The 21,020-nt window shown below is 42.8% G+C and overlaps 1 protein-coding gene across 1 annotated transcript in view; it reads left to right on the top strand.

Moving 5' to 3' along the window:
- CKAP5 (cytoskeleton associated protein 5) overlaps positions 1-21,020 on the top strand; it is a 4,315,141-nt gene that overhangs the window by 2,151,123 nt on the left and 2,142,998 nt on the right. The window contains exon 15 of the mRNA XM_044084803.1: positions 3,401-3,586. Coding sequence (XP_043940738.1) covers positions 3,401-3,586 — 186 coding nt within the window. The remainder of the gene's footprint in view (positions 1-3,400; positions 3,587-21,020) is intronic.

Raw genomic sequence — 21,020 nt, 5'->3', positions numbered from 1 at the left:
CTGCCAGGAAAGAAAAATACTCTGGCAGACAAACTAAGCAGAAATCTCATGGATCCTCACGAGTGGAAACTAAATCCACAGGTCTTCAGCATGATAACAAGGAAATGGGGACACCCAGACATAGATCTTTTTGCTTCCCCTCACAACTGCCAACTACAGAGATTCTGCACAAGAACTTATCACTCACAAGCATGGAAAATGGATGCTGTATCATTGAGCTGGAAAACACTGACAGTTTATGCCTTTCCTCCACTGCCTCTTGTTCCCAAGGTGCTCCTAAAAGTCAAACAAGAGAAACCAAAAATGATTCTGATTGCCCTAGACTGGCCACGCCAGCACTGGTACCCAATCCTAAAGAGCTTTTCTCTAGGCCCATCCTGGGCTTTACCTCAAATTCCTCATCTTCTGACTCAAAACAGTCAGATTCTGCACAGTCAACTCAGAACCTTAAATCTGGCTACATGGCAGATAATATAGCCACTCAAACCACACCTCTGTCTTAAGCTGTTATGGATGTCATTTTAGAAGCCAGGAGGCCCAGCACTAAGAAATCTTATGCAGAAAAATGGAAGAGATTCTGTGCTTGGAACCAGGCACAAGCACTCGAACCACTTGTTCCAAATGTACCTCAGATTTTACAATACCTAACTGAGATGCTGGACAAAGGCCTATCCTTCTCATCAATTAAGATCCATGCCTGTGCCATTTCAGCTCATTACAATACGCACCCTCCTATTTTCTCTCATCCACTACTAAGACAGTACCTCAGAGGGGCAAAAAACATAAGACCCCCAAGGAGAGCACCAACACCTACATAGGACCTCAATTTTGTTTTAGAAAAGCTCACACTTCCTCCTTTTGAGCCAGCCAATACAGCTGATATAAAATTCTTATGGAAAACTGCTCTGCTCCTAGCAATAACTTCAGCAAGAAGAGGCTCAGAGTTACAGGCATTAATGGCTGTGGAACCTTTCATCATTTTTCATCAGGACAGGGTTTCTCTTAGGACAAACCCAACATTTATGCCAAAGGTAGTATCCAGTGTGGCTCTTAACCAAACCATTCATTTGCCAACATTTTACCCAAATCCCCAGAATAAAGGGGAGAGACTTCTGCACGCTTTGAACATACACAGACAGCTACGCTTCTATTTGGACAAAACAAAAGCTTTCAGAAAAACTAAGCAACTGTTTGTAGCTTATGCTGCAGGATCACAAGGAAAGCCTATCTCAAAGAAGACTATTTCAAAATGGATAGGACACTGCATTCGTTTCTGCTATTCACAACATGGCAAATCAGTGCCTAAGGGCATTAGGCCACATTCAACCAGAGCAGCAGCCACTTCAGCAGCATTCCTCAGAGGCGTACCAACCAAAGACATTCTAGAGGCTGCAACCTGGAGTTCAGTGCACACTTTCACCAAGCACTACCTGTTAACTCTCTACTCTAAATCCAGAGCAGGCTTTGCCACTGCAGTTCTGCAGGGCCTTGTAGCTTCTCCTAATCCTATTTAGGCCCAGCCACCTGACCTCCGCTTTGGGATTCAACCCAAGTGTAATGACTGCAACAGTGAAACACGATGAACATAGTACAGTTGTGTACCTACCATAAATGTAGATGTTCGAGTGTATTCATTGTTGCAGTCCAGGTTACCCACCCTCCATCCCCCTTTTTCTTTGCTGGGACTTTTCTTTACTTCTCTATTCTATACAACTATGTGGTGTATTTCCTTGTAGATTAAGGAAATGTTTATTTTAGTACATGCATGCTTCTTGGCATAATTTTTTTTAGCCTACATATTTGGGGGCACCTGACATCTGGGGCAAGAAAAACTGAAGAAAATGGCGTCTGCTGCATCTTTTATACCCCTGGCGCACTGACGTCAGGGAAGAGGCTACAGCAACTGACGCCGGACCTAGACTTTGGAATTCTGGCCAACTGCGGGTAGCCTGCCAGCAGGAATAACCCAAGAGTAATGACTACAACAGTGAATACACTCGAACATCTACATTTATGGTAGGTACACAACTGTACTTTTCTGTGCCTGCAGTGGGGAAAGTGGAACACCGAGAGACATTTACACCATTGTTGCACACAGTGAGATGTAGTTTACTTGAAGCAGTTTCAAATATTTAGTAAGTCTGCATAGTGGTTTCCCTCCCCAATGGAAAGTGGGTAAAGGCTAGTGCTTAACAAGCTAACCCTTCACAAGTGGATTGCTGGCTGCATTATCTTTCCAGTTAAGAGTTATTACCTTTTGGAAATGATGGTGTCAGAGCCTTCTCCACTGTAGGGATAATTACTTCCACTATTTTTTTCAAACTTGCTTTAAAAAGGTATACATTGTAGATATTGGTTCTTGATAAAATGTCATCTGTTCCGACACTGATCGCTTTTTCAGTGACAAATCAGGCAGTCGAGCCTACTTGTCAGTCAGTTATTTGGCTGCTATGTACCTCTGTTTTTTGCTTGAAGTTCAGCATGATTGTTGATCCAGAATGTGGGGTAGCTGGTTTTAACTTTCTTAGCAGCAGCTGTTTTGAGGGGTCTGTCTCCTCTTTTGTGTCTAAGATAATTATGTGCTTGAGTGCCACCCTTTGTTTAGCTATGGTTTTTGAATTTTCTTATAAGTAGGACAGGTATGTGCATACAGCATTGTAGCTGAGCAGATGTCCACATTTTTATCATTTCCAGTCCTCCTCAGTCGCTCAATTGCCAGCTGACCAGCACTCGGTGTTGTCTTTGCTAGCAAAGAGATGGAGTGTGAGAGATTTCTTAAAAATGGAACAGGATAAAGCATAGATGTGCTAAGGAGTGTCCTGAATAGATATGTTAGCCCTTGTTTTTTTATGAAGTACTTAATTGCAGCATTTGATTGTATTAAATTGGCTGCAGATATTAGGATTTTATCAACTGTAGTCTTCCCTTGCTCTGTATAGTTCACTAAAAGTTTGTAAGTATCCACATAACTTAATGGGATATTTGAGCAAAATATGGCAAAAGTAGGAAATGTACCCCAATGTTTCATTTATGTAGTGGAGTAAAACGGTGATGTCAGGAAGAGACCATCCCTGGACACAGCTGAAATGAGAGAAGGCGAGTCCCTTTCATAGATGGCTTTTGAAGCTGAAGGGATTTCTGTTTCTAAAGCATCAACTGGTTGAAGATAATTTGCTGTGGTGAGTACCTATGTAGTACTTGTGAAGCTGTTTCCATCGACTGGTTAAAGATAATTTGTTGTGGTGAGTACGTATTTAGTACTTGTGATGCTGTTTCCAATGTAAATTTAAGATGTTACAAATGTAAGTTTGTCCTGTTGTGTGTTCAAAATCCTTATTGTACTCTTGTCATTGCAGTTGGCTTTGCTAATTGTGCATTCTGCTTTGCTGCTCACTTGCAGGTTATGCAAAATAAGCTGAAGATTGTAGCCTTAATTGCACAGAAGGGTAATTTTTCCAAAACATCTGGCAACCTTGTTCTTGATGGCCTAGTGGATAAGATCGGAGATGTAAAGTGTGGGAGCAATGCTAAAGAAGCCTTAACTGCAATAGCAGAAGCATGCTCGCTACCATGGGTTGCAGAACAGGTAAGTCTCTGGCTTGAAATGACTGTGGTGGCTGCTGTTTGCAGACATTAATTTTGTCCGTGTTTGTTTTCTTTAAGGTGGCATTTTGTGTTCTGTAGTACATGAGAACTGTTCAACCAGTGGCATGGCAGAGTAGATGGACCCTGAAAGCAGTGCAGATGTTCTCACCAATTATAGGCTTGAGTGCATGAAGAGCAGATGGTGATGAGCGAGGCCAGACTTGATCTGTCAGCAGAATCCTGTTGCAGGTGGTGATCCAAGGGAGTATGACCCTACCATAAGAGTGCTCAGCTCTCTGAGGATTGTGAATTGAAAAGCATTCACCCACAGTGACCTAAAACAAGGATTGTGACTCAGTGTATTTAACTTTGGGGGAAGGGGGTTTGTTGCCATTTGTAAAGGTTATCCTTTGCTGGGTGATGGCCATGATTTACTGCTTCTTTCTCTCCTTTCTGGTGCCTGCTATTACCAAGGGATTGGGAAGCAGGCCTGCAGGAGAAGCCTTAGAATTAACTTCATGGGTATAAGGGCCTAAAAATTGTTTAACACACTTGCCATGAAGTAACACTAGATTTACAGATTTCAGAAGCTTAAAAATGGACATGGTTCTGGACTGTGCTGTGTGCACTTCAATTCACTACAGTAGTAGAGACGTGATGCAGGGGTGTTCCATCCTTGCCTTCACTTCTTGCCATGAAGTGAAAGATAAAATGTCTGGGGAGAAGATGTAGCTAGTATATATATCATTTAATATTTGTGCTTAGTTGTGCTTTGCTTTCATTAGAAGCATTTTGCTTTGGGACTTTCTTCCAGTTTGTGCTGTGGTAGCGTTGTCACCTCACAGTAAGACGTTGTCCTGTTCGATTCTCAGCTATTGCATCTTCTGTGTGGAGACATGCATGAATGGGCGTACCTTCGTTGAAGGTTGTGCGTCAGGGCTGGCAACTCGGCACGTAAAAATCTACTGCCAATCATTAGCGGACCAGAGTTCCGCTGTGGCGACCCCTAACCGGGAAAAGCCGAAAGACACAACAACTTTCTTCCAGTTCTTTTGTGTAGATAGGTGTATGTGGGTTTGATCAGTGACCATCTTAACTCCTGTTTCCTTGGTGTGTACCAGTGTATTCGCCTCATCATCATTGGGTTTTGCTTGTATGCTTTTCTCCACTACACATGCCATCCATAAAGCCCCCTTTCCAGCCGGATCACTTCATAGGTAAGTACTAGGCTTTTGGCCCAGGGGCCTATGTAAGCCTAGCCAACAAGGCTCCCTGGCTTTCACCACCCAAGAAAGTTATTTTCCTGTGCCCCTATCGAGCATAGCCACAGAAGTGATCCCCAGGGTAAATTTCCTATTTCCCATTTACTCATCAAGATTTTTCTTGGGAGTGACAATAAGGAACTCTGCTTGACATAAGTTAGCTTGTTCCAGAGTATGGGAAATCTCGGACAGGATTCTAACCCTCTAGCTTGTTCTGTCCATTGTGGTGACAAGGTTTAGGTCTCTAGAGTGTGCATCTCTGAGGGATTGCTATTTCTTTAGGTGTAGCATGTCCAACAGCTCTGTGTTTGACGTAGCTTTGTTTGTTAGGCAGAGATCACCTCTGAGTAGCCGATATGCTACAGAGTAAAGCTGGTGTTTTTTCAGACTGTCATCGTAGAGCATCTGTTTGAGTCCTATAATCCTCTTTGTGAGGTACTTCTGTGGCCTTTCCAGCTGTTGCAGATGTCTTGAGGTACATTTCAAAAGGGCGGGGACTCTATAATGGGTCTAATGAGAGACGAGTAGAGGGGAACAATGACCTCTCTTTTTTTCCTGGATGACAACCCTTTTGTGATGAGGTGTGCCCACATAGAATGATTTCATGACTTATTGTGGCAATGTGATCATTAAAGGAAAGACTGTCCACCTGAGGGTCTCTTATCGCACCTTCAGCGTTAAGTGGACTGCCGCCTATGTGGTAGTTTATGGGTACAGAGTTTTTACCAAAGGGGATGACGGTGCACTTTTTGGCATTGTGCTTGAGGCCATAGCTCTGACACCAGGCATCTGTCTCAGTGAGACCCTTCGGTAGAATGTCTACGTCGTTTGGGGACTCTGCTATGGCGCCTAATTTGCAGTCATCTGCGAACTTAGTCAGCCAGAGACCCTCTGTGTTAGCCCGTACTTCAGAGAAGTAGTTATCAAACAGGGAGAGGACCCAGGACTGAACCCTGTAGTACTCCACTTGTCACTGGTTTGAAGTCCGATTTGGAGTCTGCATCTTTTATAGTGTGGGTTCTGTCATTGAGCCAGTTGACAACCCATCTTGTGACGTATGGATTTATACCCAGTTTATTGAGTTTATCTATAATTCCAGAATGGGGGATGGTGTCGGAAGCCTTGGCGAGGTCAAGATAGCCTGTGTGAAATCCCTTACCCTCGTCTTTGGGTTTGGTGACTGTTTCAAAGAAGTCGATCAGGTTCAGGAGGCATGATCTGCCTTTCACAAACCCAAACTGGGTGGGGTCCAGAGTCTGGAGGTTACCAGTGTCTTTGAGTTCCATGATATGTTCCATGGCCTTGCAGACCAGGCTAGTCAGGCTAATAGGGCGATAGTTCTGGAGTCTGTGGTGGCTCCCCATTTGTGGAGTGGTATAACTATTGCTGTGTGCCATTCAGGAGTACAAAGCCTGACGTGAGGCTGTGATTGAACATAGTGCTTAGGTGGGGGGCCAGTTCGTTCTGAATTTTGTGAAGAACGCAGCCTGTGATGTTGTCCGGTCCCATGGATGCTGTGTTGTCTTTGGAGAGTGCAGTTTTTACCTGCGCAGTTGTGATTGCAGGGGCTCTGCATTCTTTTGATATAGATATGCGCCCTTTAGGGGGTGAGAGGGGTGTAAAGTTAACACTGAACCTATCAGCCAGGATGTTGGCGATGTCGGTTGGTTCTGTAATTTTTGTGACATTGTGCTGTAACTCAGAGCAGATCTGGGTGTTGCCATTGAGATTCTTGACATAGAATGCTTTGTGGTTATCCTTAGAATTGGTGGCAATCTTGTTTTTGTAGCTAGCTTTGGAGAATCTTTTGAGTGATCTCAGCTTCTTACTGAGGCTGACCAGGGAGCTCCTCCACTCCTGGGATTTTACTCTTGCAACAGTTTCTTCCTTCTGATGTTCATAGTTGTTTCACTGTTGCAGTCATGACTGTAGGGTTCTCCCCTGCCGGCAGGCAGCCCTCGGTCGGCCAGAATCCCAAAGTCTGGGTCCGGCGTCGGCTGTTCAACCATGCTCCCTGACGTCAGAGCGCCAGGAGTACAAAGCTGACAGCCGATGCCATCTGCTTCAGTCTTTCCTGCCGTGCGGTGATAGCAGTTCGCAAGTGCCGGTCGGCTGACTCCTGATGATTTTTTCTGATAAAACTTCAGTCCGAAGACTTTCTTCTCCACTCAAAGCTAAGTACCCCATTGGGGAAACTTTTTCTTGCTCCAGTCCGATGTCAGAAAAAGTTAATAATTGTATTTCATGTGGGAAGCAAATACCTCATAAGGATTTTCATTCTTACTGTATTCCTTGCTTAGGCCCTGACCACAACGTACCTGTCTGTTTTGTGCTAGATTCAATCAATGTACAATTAAACGAAGGTACGATTTTGCTTTTCATTACTTTGGTAGGCGCTTTAACTACAAAATGTCGTTGGATACGGTTCCGGCTACCGGAGTTCACAAACGTCGCAAGGATAAAGACAGGCCTCCGAGGTCCAAATCTGATGATAGCGCACAAGCGGAGCCAGCTTCAGGTTCGGCCGTCATCAGTGAGGCGCTTTTGCAGCCCCTGTCGTCGGCCATTTCAGAACCGATGGCCGAAACGGACTCTCATGAGGAGCCAACCAGGCCTTTAAATATTTCCTTTGCAGGACCTTCGGACAATGCTCCTAAGGATGGGTCCGGAGCCGCTGTGTAGGTACCGGCTTCCGAAGGGGTTTTCAGGCCTACTCAGCTTCTAATAAAGGCAAAGGCAAAGACAAAGGCAAAGACTCCTTCTAAATCAAAGACTGCAACACAGGCCTCTTCTGAACCGGCTCCCAAGTCACAGAAACAGTTACTCAAGATGGCGGAGGATTTACTTACTATGATTAGGGGTTCACATCCCCCTCAAGATAAAAGGCCAAGGCAGGATGCTTATTATGATTCCTCTGATCAGGCTTCTGTTTCTTCAGTTTCTTCTTCTGATCAGGAATATTCTTTCCCTCCTTATGAGGAATCTGATGCTGAGGAATCCATTCCTTCAGCTTCTCCCCCTGAGGATTTCTCTTTTGGGGAAACTTTGCATGAAATGAGGGAACATTTCCACTGGAAAGGACAGGAGTATTCGGAATCTAAGAAAAGACTAAGGGATTTTCTTCTTCTTCCCCAACATTAGACCCCTGGCTATTCCTCCTGTTTTGGATATTGTGGATGATGCTTTTTCGGAGGCTAACTTAACCCCTGACTCTTTTCCTCCTGCTCCTGTTAAGCCTGATAGATATTACAGGGTTCCTGATTCCCACCAGTTTTTATACAAGAACCCTTCTGCTGACCCTGAAACCATTTCTCAGGGTCCTAAGGGAGTTAAGGCCGCTTCTGCCAAAAATCCCATTCCCACTGAATAGGATTCTAGATACTTAAAAAGATGGGGCAAAAAAGTGTACACGTCTGCTACTTTGTCCATCAGGGCTTTAAACTGTCAGTTTCATGTGCTGAAATACCAGCAATTTCTCTTGTCTGTTTTAAAACAAAAGCTTACTTCCATTTCTGACTGTGCAGATGATAAGGAATTGCATGACTTACTACATGCCACAGAACAAGTTGGGAAGCATGGTTTACACTGTGGATTTGATGCCTTGGAGGCTTCTTGTAGGGCTGCTGCCTCCGGTACAGTCATTAGAAGGCATGCATGGCTAAAGGAACAAAATTTGCCAGAACAAGTAAAAGCTAAATTATTGGATGCTCCTGTTCAGCATAATGTTTTGTTTGAATCAAAAGCTGAAGAGGTGATTAAAAAGATGGATGATAAGGCGAAATCCATGCAAACAGTTAAAGATTTCTTACAAGTACAGCCACCAAGATTTAGCAGGAATTGGCCTTCTAAAAATTGGTCCTTTCCCACTTCAGACAGGCCTCAGAGGGGTAGATATAGACGCTCCAGAGGAAGGCCTCAAACACAAGCTTCTTATAGACCAAGACAGTGGACTGCTTCCACTCCTAGGGGAGGAGAGGACAGGTCACAAACTCATAGGAAACCAACTCAATGACTCCCTCTGTTGGGCTGCAGGAACTTCTTGCCTGGAAGCTCCTCTCGGAGGAAAACTCTCTCTTTTTTATCAAAATTGGACTCGTATAACCCAAGACAAGTGGGTTCTGGATGTGGTTTTAAGAGGTTACAAATTCCATTTTCATACCCTGCCAAGGCCAAGCGGATGGCCAGAACTTCCAAAACATCAATGGACAGAGGCCTTAAACCAGGTGGAAGCTCTTTTGGCTATGAAAGCCATAGAACTGGTTCCACTTTCAGAGATGGGACAAGGTTTTTACTCAAGGCTCTTTCTAGTCCCCAGGAAGCAAAACTCATGGAGACCCATTCTGGATCTGTCAGTCTTGAACACCTTTCTAGAGATTCCAAAATTCAAGATGCTTACTCTACAGCAGCTACTTCCAATGCTGTCCAAAGATGCATGGATGGTAACTTTGGATTTAAAGGAGGGATATTTACACATTCCCATCAGGCAGGAACGCAGAAAATATCTCAGGTTCAAGGCCGGATCGAGGCACTTTCAATTCTCTGCGCTGCCCTTTGGATTGTCTACTGCGCCCAGGGTCTTCACCAAATGCCTGGCTCCAGTAGTAGCTTAATGCAGACTCAAGGGAATTCAAATTTACCCTTATCTGGACGATTGTGTCATTCAGGCAGACAGCAAGGATGTCTTACTCCAGCATCTAGAATTTGTACAGAACCTCCAAGTTCCTGGGATTCTCTGTAAACATAAAAAAGTCAAATTTGACACCATCACAACAGATAACTTTTCTGGGTGCTCTTCTAAACACCACAACCCAGATGGCATTTCTGACATCCGAAAAACAATTACAGCTGGCTTCAACTTTCAAAACCTTGGCAACTTTAACTCTGCTATCTGCAAGGAGATTCCTGCAGGCTTTGGGTTACATGGCCTCCTGCATCCTTCTCGTACCATATGCAAGACTACACATGAGGAAAATATAGTGGTACCTAAAAAGTGTATGGTCTCAGCATTGCCACAGTTTAGACATACTGATCTCCGTCCTGCCTTGCCTTCAAAAGGAATTTCTTTGGTGGTCCAGGGCATGTGCTCTAAAAGGGAAACCCTTCTGTCTGCCTCCTGCCAGTCAGATTTTAACCACGGACGCCTCGGATTATGCTTGGTGAGCCCATTTTCAGGGCAACTGTCTGCAGGGCCTTTGGACAAAGGATCAGAAGCACCTGCATATCAATTTAAAGGAAATGTTAACCGTTCAGAAAGCTCTAATGGCCTTCCGGAATCTTCTACAACCAGTACAACTACTAATACGGACAGACAACACCACAGTTATGTGGTACATAAACAAGCAAGGGGGATCTCATTCCTACCCCCTTTGCAGACTAGCCATGGATCTATGGAACACAGCTCTAGCTTGCAATCTGGATCTTCAAGCTCAGTTTCTACCAGGGAAGCAAAACTTCCTGGCAGACAGTCTGAGCAGAAACCTTTCGGATCCACATGAGTGGATGCTGGACACCAAAATATTCAGGATGATAACAGCAGTCTGGGGATGTCCTCATATAGACCTCTTTGCATCCCATCTCAATCATCAACTACAGAATTTTTGCACCAGGACTTTCCACAAAGAAGCTTGGAAAGTGGATGCCCTATCATTCAGTTGGAGGAATCTATCGGGATATGCCTTTCCGCCTCTTCCTCTTCTTCCACAGGTTTTATTAAAGATAAAACAGGACAAGCCCAAGATGATAATCTTGCTGGCCCCAAATTGGCTTCGACAGTTTTGGTACCCAACTCTAAAAAACCTATGTCTGGAGCCCCCTTGGGTTTTACCTCAGTCTCCGAACCTTCTGTCCCAATATCAGGGTCAGGTTCTACACTCACATGTCAGAACTCTCAGCCTGGCGGCCTGGTTAATCCAGGGCCTTTGATTTCTTCTTTCCTACCCAAGCAGGTTATGGATGTCATTTTAGAAGCCAGACGTCCTAGCACTAGAAAATCTTATGCAGGAAAATGGAAAAGATTTTGTTCCTGGATGCAGGCTCAGGATTCTGATCCTCTTCTTCCGAACATTCCTTTAATTTTACTTTACTTGACAGATCTCTTACATAAGGGTCTCTCTTTCTCTTCCATTAAGATACATGCCTCTGCTATTTCTGCTCATTATAATACAGACCCTCCAGTCTTTTCCCACCAGCTCATGAGACAGCTTCTCAGAGGAGCTAAGAACTTAAGACCTCCTAGATCTCCTCCCATTCCTGCTTGGGATCTCAGCTATGTTTTGGAAAAACTAACCTTGCCTCCTTTTGAGCCTGCTGCCTCTTCTGACATCAAGTTTTTATCTTGGAAGACAGCTATCCTGTTAGCCCTAACCTCTGCCATGAGAGTTTCACAGTTACAAGCTCTTATGGCTGTGGAACCTTATATTTTTCATCAAGACAGGGTGTCTTTGAGGAGTAATCCTACCTTCATGCCTAAGGTGGTTTCCAAAGTGGCTTTAAATCAAACTATCCACTTGCCAACTTTTTTCCCCACTCCTCAAAATAAAGGGGAAAGGATCTTACATTCCTTGGATGTACACAGACAACTACGTTTTTACCTGGACAGAACCAAGGACATCAGAAAATCAGAACAATTGTTTGTTTCTTATGCTTCAAGTTCCCAAGGTAAAGCCATTTCAAAGCAGACCATTTCTAAATGGATTGCTCATGGAATCAGATTTTGTTATTCACACCATGGAAAGCAAATCCCAGGGAGTATACGGACTCATTCCACCAGAGCTGCTGCCACTTCTGCGGCCTTCCTCAGGGGAGTTCCTACCAAAGACATTTTGGAAGCTGCAACTTGGAGTTCAGTGCATACTTTTTCTAAGCACTACAGTCTACCTCTCTACTCTAAGTCTAGGGCAGGCTTTGCCTCTGCAGTCTTGCAGGGCCTTTTAGCCTTCTTCTTTATGACCACCTCCCTTTCTTTCAGCTTTGGGATTCTACCCTACAGTCATGACTGCAGCAGTGAAACACGATGAACATAGTACAGTTGTGTACACCTACCATAAATGTAGATGTTCGAGTGTCTTCACTGTTGCAGTCTGGGTTTCCCTCCCTTCTGTCCCCTCTTATTTTTACTTTTGTGTAGTTCCTTTTTTCACCATTCTTCTGAGGTGTATTTGCAAAGGATATGGGACCTTTCTCATTTTGGGACTCCTGACATCTGGGGCAAGAAAAACTGGAGAAGATGGCGTCGGCTGTCAGCTTTGTACTCCTGGCGCTCTGACATCAGGGAGCATGGTTGAACAGCCGACGCCGGACCCAGACTTTGGGACTCTGGCCGACCGAGGGCTGCCTGCCGGCAGGGGAGAAACCCTACAGTCATGACTGCAATAGTGAAGACACTCTAACATCTACATTTATGGTAGGTGTACACAACTGTACTTTGTAGAGCTTGTTTATAGCAGGAGACCACCAGATTGGCTACCCTTTTGTGGAGGATAGCGTCTTTGTTCTGTTAGGGATAGCACGATCCATGCACTCGTGTAAGTGCTTATAGAGTGCATTTGTGCAGGATTCCGCAGTCATAAGTGTTTCTGTAGGTCCTGGGTGTACTGCACCTAGGACAACAGCTGATTGTTATCCAAGGTGGTCTTAGCAGTTTGTATCCTTGTTGGCATCTCAGTAATGAGCATGTTTTCTTTGTTTTGTGTAAGATAGACAAACAGCTTGCAGTACCTTGCAAGCCTTTACTGTTCCTGCCTTGCAAGTGTACACTCACGGGTTCTTATAGTGAGGGCTACTGCTTTTGTAGCTTTGAGGGTTTTTGAGACCTCTAGATTATCTTTTGCATCAGTACTTCTCAAGTGTTTTGGCATTGGTTGGACCCATTTGCATTTTCCCGTTAAGACTAGGCGTAACCCACCATCCTGATGACAGTTTGAGCGGTTAGTCTTTGCTGCTAATTCAACACAAGTTACCTGGGCCGTAGTTGAGGATTTTAACCTCTACACCAACAGAACTGGTTTTCTCCTGTGCTAAGGGTTGACAGTGAAAGATGGTTTGTCTGTGGTTCAGAAAATTGTGGACTGAAATGTAATTATGCTTGCACCTTACGATGTAGATGTAATGACTAGGTTCAGCTCTTTGACATTTATCAGTCATCAGAACTGGCAGAAGGCAGGGTGGAAGTAGTTTGTCACATTTCTAACTCGTTTTATTTTGCCTTCTCTTTTAAATGAGTTGTTGGTTTTAAGCAGTGGAATGGTCAAATAACCACCATTTGCACTTTATGCCATGCTTACATAAGATTATTTCAAATTGAGAAAATAGGAAACCTTGGAAGTGAACAGTCCACAATGGAAGAACAAAGCAATAGTATCCAAGGAAACGCCAGAATCCACACGTAATTCAATTCTCTTTATTTTAACAAGGTACAAGCAGTTGGTTGAGCGCTTTCATCTAAATAAAAAGATTTCATCAGAACATACCTAATGGGATAACACTCCCTTATATATTCAAAAAGCTCGCCTTTCTCATTAATCACTAATTAATCAATTAGATAAAATCAACTATTTTAAAAATACAAAAGATAAAAAATGTTCTGCCACCTTTTTACAAACGTAGTTCAACAGTATAGTACATTTGTACTCATCACTATACTGCCAAAACGTATAAAAAATGTAAAAAATATATATAAGAAAGCTACTGGTATGTAATTGTCAACAGTAGTTTGAGTAAAAGTCTTACATGTCAGATTTCTTAGTTTGTGGGGAGGGTTAAACTCATCAGATTTAGATCCCTGTTGCTTTGACATGGATTATTGAGATGATGGCACTTGCATTTTTTCATTCCCTCCTGAAACACTTCAATTTTTAAGCAGCATCCTCCTCCTGAACATAACTATATAGCAAAATCAAATTTAGACAGTGTTATGGGGTCGCCAGCTGGATATAACAACATAACAAAAAACTGGACAAGCAACATGGTGGCACTGATCTGAGATAGTGGTCCTAATCAAAAGATGGCAGAACTTGATATCCACCTGGAGCTCTTATTGTTTGTACTTGTGTAGTGACTTAAAACATGGTTGCATTGCAGTGATGGCACTTGGTGCCATGGTTTTTGCAGCTGTCACGCCTTCATGGCTTTGGGTAATTAGGGAGAAAGTATCTTAAGTGTAAACTTCATTACCTCACATCACATACTGCATTAATTGTGAACTTCTGGAGATTCACATTACCTTTAAGAATTCCAGCTATTACTTCATTAGATAGGAATGGTGAGGATGCAGGGAGTAGAGTTGGCGAAGGTGGATGAGTTTAAGTAATAGGGATCAACAGTTCACAATTATGGTGAGTGTGGAAGAGAGGTGAAGAAGAGAGTGCAGGCAGGGTGGAATGGATGGAGAAGAGTGTCAGGAGTTTGTGACATACTGGTACCAGTAAGAGTGAAAGGGAATGTCTACAAGAGGGTAGTGAGACCAACTAGTTTATATGGGTTGGAGACGTTGGTATTGACAAAAGGTCAAGAGTCAGAGCTGGATGTGGCAGAGTTAAAGATGTTAAGATTTGCACTGGGTGTGACGAGGGTGGACAGGATTGGGAATCAGTGTATTAGAGGGTCAGCTCAGGTTGGACGGTTTGGAGACCGAGGTAGAGAGGTGAGATTGCATTGGTTTGGACATGTGCTGAGGAGGGGATGCTGGGTATATTGGAAAAAGGATGCTAAGGATGGAGCTGCTAAGCAAGAGGAAAAGAGGAAGGCCTGAGATAAGGTTTATGGATGTAATGAGAGGAGGACATGCAGGTGGTTGGTGTGACAGAGCAAGATGCAGAGAACGGGAATTAATTGTAACAGGTGATCTGCTGTGGTGACCCCTAACGGGAACAGCTGAAAGAGAAGATGCTATTACTTAATTGCTTAGCTGCATATAGAGCACAGTGTTCCCTATATCATTCAAATTGTCTCAACACTGAGTGGTTAAATACCAAACCAAATACCTTCTTGTTGGAGGACTTTTATCCCGACACTGAGTTGCACCCGTATACATCTGAAATGGATATGTTAAGTGCTTCCCAGACTTTCATACCAGTGCACTCGTGCAAACTGTAAAACTATCCACTAGAGACTAAAATGCAATTGATCTGGTCCTTTCCAACCTAGTTCCTGCCTGTCCCCCACATCTCATCTTGACCACAAGTCTCTTATCTTTTCTAGTTGGCTTAGTGGTACTATCCCTTTGCCAAATGTGAGCATTTTTATTGACTTTTCAGGGCAGTCCTAGTTTAGCTCATACACCTGCACAAAATTCCCAGCACTACTTTGCGAATGGGCCTGTGGGTTACCACATCCATGTTTGATTTATCGGCACCTAAACAGCTGACTAGAAAATTCTCTTTTTTTTTGCCCTAGTTGTAGTAAATTTAGGAATGATACCCTGTAGTGGACCTCCTGTTTTAATAAACTGCATTACAAAAGAAGGTAAATTAAATTGTGTAGAAAAAAAATAAAAAACCTCCGTACTTCACAGCCACATAAACATGCCAACAGAAACTTTAGAGCACTATTAAAAAATGTAAAGGAGAATACAAACTTAATATTTCTATGTCTACCAAAGTAATTTACCAGTCTTTAGTTATGTTAGGAAATTAAGAAAGTGTCTAGCAATGTACCAAGCTTATCCATAATATTGCACATTCTGATTCCAAGGAAATAGCCTGTATATTAGTGAAATTCAGTGTGAAGTTTACCCCCACCTGTCCATGTTGTCCCTGTTATCCCTGAAAATGTAGCGCCCCTTTAAAATCACATTGGAACAAGATGTAGTCCTTTAAAAAAGGCTGCAGATGTTTCATGGGGCCAGACAGTTTGTCAGGCTGAATTCTTAGCAGTGCTAAGTATGCACTTATCTGAGCCTGTCCTTAAAATGTTCAACGTCTGCCTGATGTCTCCTGAACAGCAATTGTGACTCTTAACGGCAACCCGTCTAAAACCTGGGTAATTGTAAGCCCATCAGCCTTTTGTAAAGCAGTGGAACGTATTCTAGGTAGACTCATTTCTTACATCATAGGCAACGTAAATGATGTAGCATGATAAACGTTGGGTAGTTAAGTGGACAAGTCTTGGTCATGTTTTCACCATATTCAGCATATCTCTGAACTAGGCCACTTTTTTGTTCAGGATTGATGGAGTAATACAAAGGGAAGGATCCTACATTCCTTGGCTTATTTACAGGCAGCTGAGATTTTACTTAAACGAAATGAAGCAAACTAGATAATCTGATTCTGATCAATTAATCTCATTTACTAAGGGCAGGGAATGGAGGCCATTTTGCAAACGGACAATATCCAAGTGGTTATCCTACTGCATCTGCTGCTTTTTCTCTTGTGGGCAAGTCTCTTATGTTAGTGCCAAGTCCATTAGGCCCACTTTTGCCAGCATTGCTTTATTTGGGGAGGTTGGCGATCCAATAAAAATCCATCTTAGAAGCTACAGCTTTGTGTGTCTGCATTTAACATTGGTATGTGGATATTTTTTCTGAGGCAGGCTTTGTCATGACCATTTTGCATGAGCACTTAACCATGTCATCCCAAAGACAACCCATCCACTTGCCCGTAATCTGTGGCAGTGTTTCCAACCATCAATTCTACAACAGTGAATTGTATGATCAGCATGGTGCAGTTTTTTTAGCAACTTGACAGAATTGTACACATCTGAGTATATTCGTCTTGGAGTATGCATTCTCACACTCCTTCCAATGTAATTTCTCAATCCATGAGGCATCTTGGGTGGGTAGAGAACCCTAGTCTCTTTCCCTCTTCTTCTGGCCAGTGTTTAGGGTAGACTTTATAACTTGGAGAGAAAGGGTAAGTTGTTCTCTGGTAGGACTACTTCTCTTTGGATGACTGTCAGCAGGGAAGCTAGTGCTATGGCACCAGACTACAGTAGTTCAGGGTACCAGTGAAAGAGCTGGTGGTAGTGCTGCCTGATATCAGTAATACACACCAGTATTTTTAAGTTTCTGGGAGTGCATCTGCCCATACAGAAAGGGGAAGGATGAAAAGCTGTGGTGTTTAGGCTGGCATTGGACTGTCCGAGTCAGATGTTCCTAAGAGTAATTTAGTACAGTAATCTTTACACTTGTACATTATTATGGAATTGTTAAACATAGATGTGTATGTATATGTGTGTGTGTACGTATGTAGTATACAGATATGTTTATAGTAGAATTCTGTCCAAAATAGATCCTACTTTATTACTCTGTGTCTGGCTTTGTACCACCCATTCCCAATTGCCAGTGAATCAGTTTTGGAAGTGGCCTTGCATTTGAAACTAACCGGAAACGATCACTCTCCTACGGGACATCATCGTTCAGGAAAGAAGCCATGTTCCGTCTGAGTTTTTTATTTGAGGATGCAGTTACAGTAACCTGTAAGCACCCAAGCTGTTTTCCATTAGGCTTCTACTTTTTTACAAGGCACTACCTCTGAGTGGGTGGAATGACTCAGTAAGTGTCTAGCTCTTGTGTGCTCTGTCTGCTGCAACTTGCACCTCTGAGACAACAGAATAATACCACTTTGCTACCTAATAAGTTTGGAGCTCTTTGAATATGTGTAGTAAGGTTTATTTCTTTTTTTCTGCATGGTGAAGAGTACGGCCCCTTCAGTTAATTTCATCCGCTCCTACCTTCAGGCCTGCTTAGTGAGGGGGAGAGCACTGGGGAAGAAGTTTAATCTCAAATGTACGTGTTTTGAAGATCTGCAGATACTGCTTTCACATTAGATACCATGACTTCAGCTAAAACTGTGAATTCAGAGGGTTGATGGCTCAGTTTTCTACCTAAGCAGGATGGCCTGGTTGATGAATTCAAGAAAAAGATTTTTTATAATCAGTGTTCATTTGTTGGCCAGATAAGTCCATTGAACATGCTAGTTTCTTAGGGTTAGTGCTGGAGCACTGCCTGCTTAATTGACATTCTCTGACACAAGGGACAAATGGAGGTGGTGGGTATCAAACCCTTTGGTTACAGGAAGCAGATGATTTAACAGTTCAGAGCCTTAATCTTCTGTACTAACTGCCAGACAAGGTCTCTGACTTGTATTGCCATCACAAAGGATCAGGAAGGTCTAGATGAAATCTGTGTTCTGGAGCTTATATGTCCACTATTTAGACATCAGTTGGTGGTTCAGCCCATTTCAGTGGAGCTGCTTGGACCTGCCCAGAACATCCTGCTCAGAAGGGTTTTGGAAACTGATTTGTCAGTGGACTTAGCTGTCTTATTGTACTTGTTAATAAACTGAGACTTGTATCAGCAGAACTGACAAACATGCAATGGCTTGGTGTCACATAATGATTAAGTGGGTGGAGGGGCAAAGTCATTTGAGCAGGAATATATGGAGGAATATCACCCATCTGCAGTACAAATTACCTTTCCTCCCAGTCATTTTGATTTGGGCATCTTTGCTGAAGTGACATGAGTGTAATCTTCCATGCTTGCTTGTGACTTTGAAGGGAGAAGGATAGTTTTCATCCCAATTTTGATATCTGCATCTTCAGCCAGCATATTTACATGCAATTTTTAGAAGGCTGCCTTACAGGAGTTCTGCATTTGATCTTGGGAACCTGGATGTGGACTTGGCATCTGTTTTTCTGAGTTTGTGCAGTAGTCACTTCAAATTTGCTGTAGCTGAGTGTTGCTTCCAATTGGCCTGCTTTTCCTTCACCTGCTTGACTGGCTGTTAATCAACAGATTTCCTATAGGTACTTAACTACATACACGGCTCTCTTTGGCATAGTCCTTGGGGGCTGACCATAAATGTAGAGAGTTTTCTCTGTCTTCTATTATAGAGGTCTTTATCTTAGTGGAGTTGGGGACCCTTTTGCTTATAGTTCGTTAGCTTGTATATAGAACTTAAGTAATTGATCTGATGTTGTCCTTTTCATTCTTCCTCACTGATGGGTCATGGATCCGATTTGGATGCATTTTCCAAACTTGGATCCCAGTCTCAAGCTTCTCCCTGTACCCACAATGCTCTACCCCTTCCCCAGTTTCTTCAGATGTCGTTTGCCTCTGTTGTGATTAGATGCAGATTTCCAGTCTCTAGTGAGAGAGAACCTTTTTCATAAAGCTAAGTCTAAAAGTTTTCTTTTTGGGTTTTTTGTACATGGCTCTTTTCCCCTCCCTTTATAGTTCTCACAGGCATTAAGTGACTGCTGCTGTCGATTTCCTTTTAAAGCTTTTGTCATTCTCTCCTGGTTTTTCAGTGCTGTTGGCACTTTTGACTACTTAGTTATTAATCTGCTTTGGTTAGTTTAAATAGCTAAATAGCTTAATTTTATTAAAACTTGTTAAAATAGTTAAGTTGTTGATTGGATAAGCAAGTTTTTGTCAGTAGAATTTTGTCAGTGTGGCTGCTTGTGTTGAATGAACTCTCAAAAAATGTTGGATAAACTTAAGCGTTACTCTAATTGTGGGCGTAAAATTCCACAATCTGATGCGCATACGTTTTTGCACCAGAGCATCTGTTATCGGCTTGTAATATCTGTGAAGGATTTAATCTGAGAGCTGTTGCCTATCACAGAAACAAACTTATTTTGGAAGGGCTTCTCTCTGCTTTCTCTTTCTTGCCTCCAGGGTTTCAGACCCAATCTAAGTCTTCTCATGGCTCGTTAGATCCCAGGAAGCACCCTCAGAAGACCTCATGGGCTTCCTTAGAGGCTTCAGCCAAACCTCTTAAATTTTTGGAGCCGACCACTTCAGATCAGAGACCTTTGTCTACTCCCATGGAACCAAAGTGTTCATCAGATCTGACTTGGGATTATTACTATCACAAGATATTCTGTAGTCCTATCTCGCCTTCATTCTTGCGTATGGGTTCGGAGTTGATCCTCTGCTCCGACTCTCCCTATTACAAAGCTCAAAGTCTCTTAGTTGGCTCGTGGCAAAGTAGGTGTCCCATAGTGCACTAGTACAATCCCTAGATCTCGTTTGCCGCGACTAGGAGTTCAGAAGTGCTTCTTGCTTGGCCGTGGCTGTTTCATCTTTTTTATATTAATACTTTAGTGGTTTTTGTAGCAATTTTTTTCCTTACTAGATAGTGTTTAGTAACATTAGGAGTGTGTAGAATAGTTTAGAAGTGTATTTTCCTTGTTAAATCAGTTACTTTGTTGAGAACTGATTGGCCGTTGGCCCTTGTTCTCCGTTGGTATCCTGTGTACTAGTTAATGCTAATATTGTTATTCTTAGGTCTGTGATTATTCAGGACCTTTTTTCTAGTCCTTGTGTGTGTGTGTGTGTGTGTGTGTGTGTGTGTGTGTATATATATATATATATATATATATATATATATATATATATATATATATATATATATATTTTTTTTTGTGTGCAGTGTTTCTGTTTTCCTAGCATTGTTAGAGTTCTGCGGTCTGCGTATTTAATAGAAAGTTAAAATTGTGTGCAGTGTTGTTCCTCCGCTTATTACAACTGTTTAAAGGACCACTACGGGCAAATGATGAAGAAAACATATATTTTTTACCTTGCCATGATTTATTGCACCTCCCAAAGCTGCCTGCAGCAAAATAAGTACTCATTCCTAATTTTATTTTGTTTTTACTCTGGTCTGCCCTCGTGGGGGCAGACATCGTGATTCCTTTGGGAATTTGGTGGCAACGCATGATGCATCGGAGACCATCCAGGTGCAATTAACCATAGGCAAGACTGCTCTGCAATTTGTAGCATGTTACAGGCCACCCTCTCAAACTCAGGAACCTCACATGGCCTTCCTGAAAACATTGGAGGGGATAAATGTATCTCCAAACACCATCATACTAGGTGACTTTAACTACCCTAATATAGACTGGGAACACTACTCAAGCCCGAACACTCTAACCCAAAGATTCCTGGAGTTCATAAACTCAAATGCCATGGAACAACTAGTCACCATCCCCACAAGAGGAGAAAACATACTTGATCTCATCATCACGAACATGGGATCAAAATGTTCAACACCGAAGTATACCTCACTGGTGAGATCAGATCATAAACTAATCTCACTGGAGGTCCTCATCCCGCCCACCTGAAACAAAAGACCACAGTGAAAAACTTCTCAAAAGCCGATTTCACACTTCTAAAAACTAGTGTGGTCTCCTTTAAGGCCCCTGAGCCAGTGGTAAACATTACTCAAACCGCTG

Source organism: Protopterus annectens, chromosome 9.part0 (assembly GCF_019279795.1).
Source record: "Protopterus annectens isolate FY-2018-M chromosome 9.part0, PAN1.0, whole genome shotgun sequence".
Classification (NCBI taxonomy): Eukaryota; Metazoa; Chordata; order Ceratodontiformes; family Protopteridae; genus Protopterus; species Protopterus annectens.
Note: the sequence above shows the minus strand (reverse complement) of the source record. Positions and strands in the feature narration are given on the sequence as shown.